Source organism: Pagrus major, chromosome 17 (assembly GCF_040436345.1).
Source record: "Pagrus major chromosome 17, Pma_NU_1.0".
Lineage (NCBI taxonomy): Eukaryota > Metazoa > Chordata > Actinopteri > Spariformes > Sparidae > Pagrus > Pagrus major.
The window spans coordinates 26,237,047-26,248,751 of record NC_133231.1 but is presented as its reverse complement, the minus strand read 5'-3'; the positions used below and the strand labels follow the sequence as shown (position 1 = coordinate 26,248,751).

Here is an 11,705-nt window from a genome sequence, read left to right as displayed (position 1 = left end):
CCTGGGGCGGTGCACGACCCATACCGGTTTGTGATGTTTCCAGTCAGGATGCTTTCTATTGCTCTTCTGTAAAAGTTGAGGAGAACTTGGCACTTGAATACAACCTTCTTAACTTTCCTAAGAAGTAAAAAAAAACAAAAAAAACTTGACTTGATCTTGGGACCTGCACATGCTTGAGGTTTTTGTAACATTGTGGTGTAAAAAGTCAGGGTTGAGTGATGGTGAGTTCAGGGGGCTTAATGAAAGCGGGGAAAACCCAACTCTCTCCGTACCTTCTGTCATTGTGCCTCAGTTTCTAGACAAAATAAAAATACTTTCACTGTCAGTTCTTCACAGTCCAGATGCACTGCCCCTTTAAGAAGCTCCACTGCTGCACTTTGCTTTTTTTCTTTTCTCTTTTTCTTTTTTTTTTCCTTCGCCACTTCACCAGTGTGTGTTTCACTATGGCGAAGGAATAAACAAACAGAGCGCGATGGGTAGGAAAGCAGCAGTAACGGTGAACACGTCTCTCCGTTAGTGACTAAAACACCAGCAAGTTAATAATAGTCCGGTGACCTGTGGTCGGTTTCAGCAGGGGGTGTGCTTTTTTGTTAAATTGTGCGGTCGGGACTCGGATGCTTGTCAGCGCGAATAGCGATGAAAAGAAGCGAAAATAGTTTGCGTGATCACATTGAACACCTCAGTTGTAGCAGCCGGTGACACGGGCTAACCGCTACGGGACTCCGGAGCTTTCTCTCCTTTTCTCGCCGGTTTTCTTTAAAAAATGGAAAGAGGAGACGACTGTTAACCGGGAGACCGCTAGCTTCTGATAACAAACACCTTTTTCATTCATTCGGCTTTGGTTTTGTCGTGTTTTTCCTGTTTAAGTCGAGTTAACCCGGGTCGTCAAAAGATGTTGACAGGATCTAAAACCACGTTCAAAGTGAGACAAATGCTCCCAGATATCAAGGTAAGTTAGCTTACTGACGCTAACTAGCATTGTTGAGTGAAACTAGCGTTAACTTGTTTTTTTATCCTGTTTCATATTGTTGAATGACTGTGGACAGAGCTATAATTATGGTATTAAAACCCCAGTCTAAGGAAAATGATTATTGACTTGTAACTAAATGGTAAAGGTATTTTTTTTCTCCTACACTGAATGTTATATATCAATACATACAGCTTTAAGCTAATGGTTCTTCTTGGTTAAAGTCATTTGACCCCTAATGTTATCATCTTCTCTGTAGTGGGGGACTCACAAGAGCAATATGAAGAGTCAAGGTTAAAGCCTTTTAATTATCAGTTGCATTTTTGATTTGCAAGTCAGTCAGATGAAGCTCCCTCAGTGCTGTAACTCATCAACACTCCTCGTGTGATCAAACATCAGAGAGGCCAGGAAGCAGGTCGATGTCATGATGCAGGAAACACCGGCCATCATTCACCCTGCAGAGCCATACATGTAAAGCCAGGTAGTTTGCAGCCTGAAACCTGCAGTCCCTCCTCAGAGATCCCTCACAGAGCCCATTCAGTGTGTTATTTTCTTTTTACACACCTCAGGATGGCAGCTTTACAGACAGGGGGGACTGAGCTGCATAGGGCTGTTGTTTCCTTCAGTCTGGACAACAGGGAGATGCATAATTACTGCATAATGTCACTGTCATTAGATGCATGCCTTATTAAAGGCCGGTGAAGTGGTGGTGAATCTTAATCACTCCTCAGGACGGGGGGTTCGCCTCATATGCGATTAAGTTGTTGACAAATGGTGCAGACGATCTTTATATCCGGAGAAATGTGTGCTGAACAGATGTAGTTAGTTATTTGCCAAAGATTTGGGGGGGGGTCACATGCTTCACTGCAATTTTATGATCAGGACTGTCCCTGATTAGGAGCCCTTGAGAGGATAGAGGACATATGAGTTTGATGGACAGCACAAAGCACACATAGTATGAATGTGCTCAGAGTCGCTCACTCCTCTGGGAACAGTCTCCTGGCACCGTCTTTGTGTTGCCTGGCTTTTTGTCTCTCCCTGGTTATTTTCAGCAGCCGCAGGGGGAAACGGTAACAGATGCCTCTTTACTCTGCCCCAAGGCGAGGCTTGCATGTGGAGTGGGGGGTGATGTGCACTGCACAACATCTGGCTGTCGCCATGGAGACAGCGGTGGGGAGGTGGAGGAGTTTTGAATTTGATTACCTCTGAAGGAGAGGCACAGAAATCATCACACACACCCCTCAACCGATGTTATCCCATGTGTCCAAGTATGAGAATGTGTCTGAGCCGAAGATATGGTAATGTAGAGTAGTAGGCTGTGTAGATTATATGCACAGGCCACCCACACACCCTTGTGGGTTTTTCTCTTCCATGAGCATGTGTTGAGACTGCTTTAGAAAACTGAATCTAATCCTGGACTGAATTTTCACCAGATGGTTTTTGCAGTTTGCCCGGACTCATGAATCTTCTTTTCTTTAATCAAGAGAGAGAGAGTTGTCTCCCTCGATAGCCTATATCACTGTAAACATATCATTTTAAATGATATAATAATACGCATTGAAAACACGTGGTAATTAAAGACACAAAATCATGTGTTTTTTTGTTTTTAAAGATTGGGTGCCCCCTTTGTAGTGTGTGCCTCAGTGGTTTGGGACACAATTAGCGTACATTTTAATTGAACCTTGATAGGATGGTGCCGCTCTGGCTTGCTTCCAATTTTGCCCTGTGGCCACTTGGGGTATTGCAGTGAAAAATCCCCCTGCAGCCCAAAAAGCATTTTCCTCACAGACCAGCATTATAAAACTGACACCTCTAAAACTGTTGACAGGACACCTCAAACTTCAAACAAGGTCAATTATGACTTTCTATTATGAATTTTTGATACATGGAGGTTTAATATTTGTAAAACTTTCCTGGTGCTGAGAAAAAAGCGATTCAAAAACCTGTGACATCATGAGCCGAGTGGGAACCTGCGGGCATAAAATGAAATGAAATTAATTCAATAAACTTTTGTAGCATACTGTATGTGGTAGGCGAGCGTCTCACTGTAGTGAATGTGCGCTATCTTTGCGTCTAGTATTTAGTTCTTCTATATAAATCTAAGGCAGCACCTTTTGATGTCCCCTTCAGGAATTTCTCTGGAGAATCTTTTCTGTTAATTAAAACAGAGAAATGAAATGTCTGCCCTTGATGAAAGAGCTGCGACCAATGATCATTTTTATTATCATTTTTCAGATTACTTTCTTGATAAATAGATTAAAGCTGCAGTTAGCAATCCCCTTCCTCCTCTTTATGTCCCCACACTGGCATGACTCCCTTTTCTTCATTTTGAGGCAGTTCTCTTTGCCTCTTTCTCCTCTTCAAGCATTTTTCTTCGCTTTGCTTGCTATGATAACCTGTTACCAGAGCAATTGATAGCTTTTCCTGTTGCGCCATTGCCGGTAAACAGGAGGATTTTGCTTTCTGTACGTTCACGAGCAGACCACCTCTTTATGGAGGTCTCAGTCCTGATTGGATAAAGTGGGCAGGGATACCAGGAAATTGCTTTTCTATTTTACTGTATGAGCAGGGGAAGGAGGGACATGAGTTACTGCCCAAACACTGTATAACAGTGATTACTGTTGGAATACAGAGCTATTTTAACACTCATTTTGATAAGAAAATATTGCTTACAGCAGCTTTAATTATTTGTCTTACAAAAAGTCAGAAAATCACATTTCCTAAAGCCGAAGGTGACATCCTCAGATTGCTTGCTTTGCATGACCAACAGTCAAAATCCAAAAAGATCTAGTTCACCCTCTCATAAGGTAAAGAAAATCAGCAAATCTTCAAAATTAAGAGGCTTAAACTAGAAAATGTTTGGTATTTTTGCTTGAAAAATGACAAACCAAAGTGTGATAAATAAAAACAGCAGTACACACATGCTACATGAGGATGCTCAGGCCTGCGTCCTTACAGAATAGCAGGCTAATTCAGGCTTATTTTGGCTGTGCCGCCTATCCCCTTGAGTTCACTTTATCTGCATCTCCCAGCCAGCTTTGAAGCAGTCAGCATGAAAGGCGCACAGTACAAAGCTCCACAGAAGCAAAAATGCCAGAGGAGGGATCATCTGAGCTCTATTCAGTGAGGCTGAAGATCCAAGCCTGATAGGAGTGGGCCAGAGCAGTATAGTCACCCACACCCGCTCCCACAGGACCCAGACGTCACGTTAACTACCAGCCCCAGAGCTGCAGAGGCTTCCACTGCTTAAACAGACTGCAACAATGGGCTCGTCTTAACGCTAGAGCAGATTTATAGTCCTCTTAGAGGGTGTATCGATCTGACTTTGGGTGATAATTAACTCGCGGCTCTATTCACTTGGAAAAGGGCTGAGAGGCGAGGTCGTTTGTCTGTTGTCAGTGTATGGAAACGCTCTGATAGTCTCACTCGTGGGGCCTGAGCTGTCAGAGGAGAGAGGACTGTCAACATAACGTTTCGTGCAAGAGACGATTATGAGCCAGTGTGAATGTCCAATGCTCAGCATTGGATTTTCACTCAAGCTATTTAGCTGACACTCTCGTCTGCAGTGATGTAGTGTTAGTGAGAATTTAAGGGGATTAGAGACACAAGTGTGCTCCAGAGACCGAGAGGAGGAAAGTCTGCTGTTGATGGACACACTGCCTGCTGTGGGTGTTAGACATGTGATGATTTAGTCACAGAATTGTGTGTCTAGCCTCCAGGCAACCTTCCTGCCCTTTTAAAAGAAGAATCCCAGGAAGTGATATGTCAGATAGTGGCAGGATAGGGATGGATGAAAACTCGCTGTCAAATCAAATAGTGTGTGATTTGTGAATGCAGGCGAATAGAAACAGATCAGTAAGCTGCACTGAAACTTTTCTTACTTGATGGTTTTTGATACTGATGATATTGATTTAACTGAAAATTGATCAAGATGAGCTTTCGATTTTGATCATTGAAATCAACAGCAGGATAGGCGATTCTCTCAGTATTTTTTTCCTCTCTATTTACGCCTACTTGTGCACGCACAAGGAAAAAAAAGCTCTTTAAAAACGACACAGCTTACCAACAGCTTACACTTATCCTGTGTGCACAAAGACAGTCAACTGACTGGTTTTGTTGAGTCCCCTAAGGGTGGTATGTTTTTTTGTTGAACTCTTGAATCTTTATTTTTGGCGAATATTATCTGAACTTGTCTAATCCTAACCTGCAAAAGGCCGTCAGGATAAAGTCAAGGTGTATTTGTTAAATTCAAAACACCCTATCAGACTCTAAGAAGTGACAGTTGTCAGGGCATAAAACCAATGAGCTGTTGATCTTTACGAATCCAGATGCGATAGTCTAACAATGGCAAGGCCATCAGTTCTGAAAAAAAAAGTTTAAATCAATAGTTGAAGCCAACTGTGGATTTGGAGAATCATGATGTGGACCTCTGAATAAGCCCCATGTATCTACGGAGGTAGCAGGTCTTCTTCAACTCTTTCGCTGTGTTGCACCGCCAAGTTTCTACAGTAGCCCAGAAGGGAAAACCAAACACTCTCAAGACAGCCATTCGTGTTTTCTGTGTTTTTTACTGGCCACTGTAGGTTCTCCTAACCACTTGGAAGGGATAGTGAGATGAGGGGTATTCAGTTGGTTTTCACTTTTTTTTTTTAATTTCATTTTCGTTATCGGAAGCTCGGGGAATTTTGCTAATAAGGGAGTCGGAACAGAGTCAATCACCGGTGTACAAGTCTAATTTGTACTCTCACATATGCAGCAGACTGCTCACACTGTAGAGCCCGGCTGTAATTAAGGAGAACAGCGGTGTAACACTAGAAGCTGGAGAAAACACAGTAGAGTAGAGGGATCAGATTTAGATTCACTTTATTTTAGACAATACCGATCCCTTAAAGATATAATATGTAACATTACTCATTAGCTAATGTTACCATGCTAACATTGTAAACGTGATGATGAACATGGTAAATAACATGCCTCTATTTTAGCAATGTCATTGTGAGCATGTTAGCATTTAGCCATGCCTAGGTGAGCTGCTTGCAAGACTTTAGACTCTTGTTAAACCTGTATCCTCCTACTCTTACTGTTTTATTTGGCTTCGGATGACCTTTGAACCTTACCGTACAATGCATCGGCAACTCCACAAACGTCGGTTTAACACTGTGTCAGCAGTGAACACTATAGAGGAAGGGAAAATGTAGATACAAATATGTTATGAGACAGTGCATCGCAAATCATTCAGCAGGGCTATGATAAAAAGAGCTAGTAATTATGTTTTTGTTGCGCGTCCAAAAGTCTAGACCGACGGGGCTATAATGATAAAGAGTGCAGGCAGTGCTGTAAATATTCCCTCGTTGCCAGACATTCATAAAACGTAACAGCAGTGAGAGCTGCGCTAATTTCTTCAAGCTTTTGCAGAGAAATGGGTTAAAAGCTGGATATTCACTGTAGTGTGATGCAGAAATTCTCTCATTAAATATTAACCATCTGAATTCCCAATTCATGAAATATTGATTTATTACTTTACCCTATATGTCAGAATCTCTTTCTGTCTTTTCTGCGGACCTCATTTCACTGTGAACTGCTGTTTATATTCAAGGTGCTTCTTCGTCTTTTGAGGTCAGGTCTTCTGTTTCTGTAACAGCAAATACAGTATATTATTACTGGTCTCATTCTAGAGGAAAGACAAGGAAATAAAGGAAATATGTGTTCTCAGCTCTCTGGCTATTTTTTATCTGTAGACAAAAACAAATCTCATGTTATTCTAAATGGAATAAGAGGAAACGCTTCAAAGTGAGCCCCATTTAGCAAAACTACCTCACATCCGTATTTTTCCTCCAAGCCGGATCACAATGCCACATGACTGTCCCCATTCATGCGAGGAAATGAAAAGCACAATACAAATGAACGGGCTGTGACCCTTTAAAGTACACTGGCAGCGGCTAAAAGCTAATGTGTATTTTACAAGCCCCAAGCAGAGCGTAGCTTTCAACATGGACTCATAGTTCATCTTAACAATGGACTCTAAAGGTCCACACTGTGTTTTTGAACTGCAAAAATGATCCCTAATTCAATTATTGAGTCTTGTTTGGACTTTAAAATCATATTCTTCAGAGTGTTATGTTATTTCAGATGCAGCTCAGCTTGTTGGTACTGGGGATAAACCAATTATTGGCTGGTTGTTATTCAGCATTTTTCCGATTATCGTTATTATCAGTTTTTTTTTGTGTGTCTTTGCCCCTCTGTTGTCTCACTGTCCCGCCCACAGCATTGTCTGATTGGTTACAAATCACAAGTCTGGTCAAGCCTATCAAAGCTCAGTTTCAATCCCTAGTTAGTCAAAAGAGGTGGCCCAGTCAGTCTAGAGCCCTCCCCCAAAAATAGTTTGAAAAGAAAACTTTAGGGAAACAACTCTTGAAACTTCATTGCATTGTTATTAGTTTTCCACGTAAAGTTAGATTTTAAGAATGGCAGGATCAATGTTTGAAACCATAGCGCTTAGGATGCAATGGAAGTGCGCTCTTTCTCCAATGTCCCTTCGAATTTCCCATTCGTTCTCTTCCCCCGTGAGTTCGGCCTGTTGTTTGAGGAAAGAGAAGTTATGTTCCAGACCCAGGAACAAGCACGCTTACTGCAGAAGTCTGGCCGCAGTAGCAAGGGGAAGCCATGAGCAATGGAAACTGCAGTGAGGCTTGGCCGCTGTCCCTGAGGATGAAGGGAGGGAGCAGAGGAGGGCAAAAGTGGGGCAGAGAGGCAGAACAGGGGAGAAAGAGGCAATGAAAGTGATCGAGTGGGGACGCTGAAGCCACATAATGGAAGCAAATGTCAGCTTAAACACGGCCCTGGAAATGTGGTTTTTGGATGATACGTGACTCAGAGATGAGGAAAGCCATACTTTAGCCACAGCATCTTTAAGTTCATGAATAGACATTTTCTCATTCCCATTTTCCTGATTTCTGTTGTCTGTGTAACCTCTATAGTGCAAAATAGGGCTGCAACTACAGATTCTTGTCATTCGATTTATCTGTTGATTGTCTTCTCAAGTAATCAATTAGTTGTTTGGTGCACAAATGTCAGAAAATTATGAAAATGGTTGATTTCCAAAGCCTGTGATCACATCCTCAAATGTCTTGTTTTGTCCACAACCCAAAGACGTTCAGTTTACTGTCATAGAGGAGTAAAGACACACCGGGAAATGTCCACATTTAAGGAACTGAAAATAAAAACATTTTGGACATTTGTTCTTAAAAATATGTCTCAAGATGCGGTAGATAGACGGGAAGATTGTCAAAATAGTTGGCAATTTAATAGTTGACAGCTAGTTGCTTCAGCTCTGGTGCAGAATTTGCAAGTGAAGGACAAATACCTGTATTTCTTGCTGTAGATCGCTCTGTCACTTTTATTGTGTGCACAAATCAAATTTCTGCTGGTCTAACCGAGGGAGTTCCATTCATATCTCTCTTATCACATTATGTACACAGCCCAGTCTGCAGTATAGTGCCAGTGGCACTTCACCTTGTGCATTTGCAATGTTATTTAGTGGGTTTACTCGCCACACAGGACCCTGAGGCCCTAGTTTGTCACTCTCAACAACCTTCAGAGGACAGATCCAAGACACTGGACTTATGAAAGGAATAACAAAACAAAATCTGAGCCCCTGATGCTCTTTAAAGAGGATAAGGAATTCGGCTGTGGCTTCACTGTGGGTGTTGATGGTGAGACTGAGGGAAAGCACAAGACATTTTAAAGCCAGATGGAAAAAAAATGAACAATGCTCTGGCAAGCAGAAACTGAGTCTCGTAAAAATTTTAGTGTCCTGCCTTATCATCAAAAAGAGGCTTGTTTTTCTCCAGTGGTTGTTGTCAACACAGAGCTTTCAGCCTTTTTATTTGGTCAGTAAACTTGTCTGAACTATAAGCATCTTTTAAATTAACTTATAGAAAATATAAATAGGTCAGAGAGAACTCTCAGTGCACTATCAGCTAATTCCTGTAGTTTGAGTACAGATGTTGGAGTTGGCGGTATATAACCATTTTATAGCAAGATATTGCATCAGGGCAAAATTGCCCATATGACATTGATTAGCGCTCATATAATTTGGATTGATTAAAACCATTCTTTGTTTTTATTATGGTCTTTACAGCTCACTAAGCATGAGTTGAATTAAATGGCAAATTAGTAAGGTGTTCTTTTTTTTCTTTTCTAATGGTTAACAAAGACTGATACTGTTCATTTGGTTAGTTTACAGTTTACAATATACAGTATGTAAAACAATAGTTGCTTAATATAACAGTATATGTTTTTTATATTAAAAAACTATGAAGTTAGCATATCTTAAAAGGTCTTTTCTGATATCATGTTGATTAGGGCAGGCTCTGACATAATTCCTACAAATCTAATATAGCAATATATGCTTTATATACTTCAAATTGCATTCAACACATCACAATGTTTTTGACCAAATACCTTTATCAATACATATAGCAGCAGCATTGCAGGGATGACTTTTGGTACTTTCATAAAATATTTACACAATGAGATTATTAATTAATAATATAAAAAATCAGTAATGTGGACATGATGACTAAGTGGATAAAGGCAAGTATTAGAACAGTCTGGTGATTTCAGAAAATGACATCACTTTACTGTAATGCAGCCTTTAAAACCAAGAGAAGACTACACCTATGTCATCATGATATAAATATATCCAACATCTAAGACCGTAGTAGTCTAGTAGTAGATGTAGTCTTACATCATGAAAGCAATATAATATTGATATATTGGCCAGCCCTAATGTCAGTACTCCATCAAGATACCACCAGTAGCAAACAGCAGACTGAGTAGGTTTCTGTTACAGAAACAGCCAGCTGCTCTCACATGCAAAGAAAACAAGCAGCTATGAATAAGTGTGATTTTACTAGTTTTACAAGGAGCAAAGGTCCTCTTTGTTAAAAGCTCCCTGTTTTTTTATGGAGGGCCGCAAGCTTAGAGTCTCAGGTTTTCATGAGCAGGCTGCTAACACAGAATTCACCACACTGCAAAATTGTTAGCATAACACTGACGACTGAGTAGATTCATTGTTATTGTTCACACATCCTTGCTGACTCGAAGAAATGCCGCGGCTCAGCGATAGAGCGGGTGCCTTCAGTGAAACAGTGATTAATAGTTTCGTTGTGGGCCGAACTCAGCCAGAACTGCTGAGAGAGACGTTTGAGGCTCTACAATGTATAGTTTTCTTGGGCCTAAACTCTATTTCTGTACTACTTGAAAGCTCTTTTGCCACCTGTATAATCATATCGCCCTCTCACATTGCAGGCCCCGACATATTATGGGATTTCAAGCCGATAAATGTAAATGGCCTTCACAAAGGGGGGGTTAGTAGCAAAGTTAAGTGGAAGCATATGTGCTAGTAAGCTCTGAGTCTGATTATAGAAACCTCTGTGGCTCTGTGGGGTTGGATTGTGCTTGTAGTACAGACTCAAGTACTTGAGACTTTATTACTATTATAGAGAAAGCAGGCACAAACAGCAACATGGAAACTAAGGATCACGGAGCATTGTGTGGTTTGGCTTTGTTTCTTTGTCTTTGAAAATGAGTCCGCTGAGACCAACCAGATGAGAGAAGCAGGCAGAGCCGTAATTTTAATATAATCAACAAGAAGAAATGTGACATAAGGCTCTGTCCGTGTGCTCTGTTTAGTCTGCCTCTTGACTAAACACTTTAAGGAGTCTGTGGGCACAAGTTAGAAATAGAAAATTATTCCTTTGAACTGAACTCTGCTATCATAATCTTTCAGGGGATTTGGGAGGTGAAGTGAACTAAATTTAGCATTCTGTTAACATAAAATGATTCAGTCGTACTGTGTGTCAGTTGGATGAAAAGATCAATACAACTCTGTGTCTGTCCGTTATGTTTAAGGCCAGCTTAGCTTAGCATAAACACTGATTCATGGCAAGAATGTGAATAAGCGAGTTCCCAAAATTACCTGCTATTCCTTTCAGCAAAGGACATCTCCTGTTTGTAAGAGTGACTTTTAAAATAAAGACAGTTAATTTGGAAACAAGAAGGATTAACTGATGTTAATTTCTGCCGTGTTTCTCTTGCAGGAGAGGATGCTGAGTCAGAGTGGGGTGAACGCAAGGAGTCGAGATGTGTTTGGGCTACGCTGCCTGCCAGGTAAGATTTTGCTTTTGTTAGCTACTGTTGAGATGAGGGTTTTTAAAACTGTAAAGAGATACCTGTGACTCAGTCCTGGAGTCCTTGGTAAAGGGTAATCCCAGCAATTCTACACATTAAAGTGTGTTTACAGGTCTTGGGGAGTACTACTGCATATGTATAAAGAAAAGTAGTTTAAAACCTTTTGTGGCTCCAGAGGAAGCTGAATGTAATCTGATGAATCGTCCTCAGTGGTGTCTCTCAGTGGCTAAGTTACATTGTGGGTAATGTAGGCGCCAGGTTTTGGTTTTCTCCTATAACACTGTTGGAGTCATTATGGACAGTTTAAAAACAAATGATCAAAATCAATACAGCGGTACCAGAGATATCCCCTCTTCAATTCCACACGTTCTAATTCCTTTGCAAAATCTAGCCTACATTACCCACAATGCAACTTAGCCACTGAGTTACATCACTGGAGGCAATTTATCAGTTTATATGAAGCTTCCACTGGAGCCAAAAAAAGCTTTTTTACTGCTTTTTTTCACATGAGCAGTAGTCACCTCCAAGACCTGTAAACACCCTT

General features: G+C 41.0%; 1 protein-coding gene across 1 annotated transcript in view; it reads left to right on the top strand.

Annotated features, from left to right (window-relative positions):
• Positions 1–496: 496 nt before the first annotated feature.
• The window catches only part of mtmr11 (myotubularin related protein 11), a 36,035-nt gene continuing 24,826 nt past the window's right edge, over positions 497–11,705 (top strand). The window contains exons 1-2 of the mRNA XM_073484719.1: positions 497–949; positions 11,071–11,140. Of these exons, the coding sequence (XP_073340820.1) occupies positions 893–949; positions 11,071–11,140 (127 nt within the window). The 5' untranslated portion in view covers positions 497–892. The remainder of the gene's footprint in view (positions 950–11,070; positions 11,141–11,705) is intronic.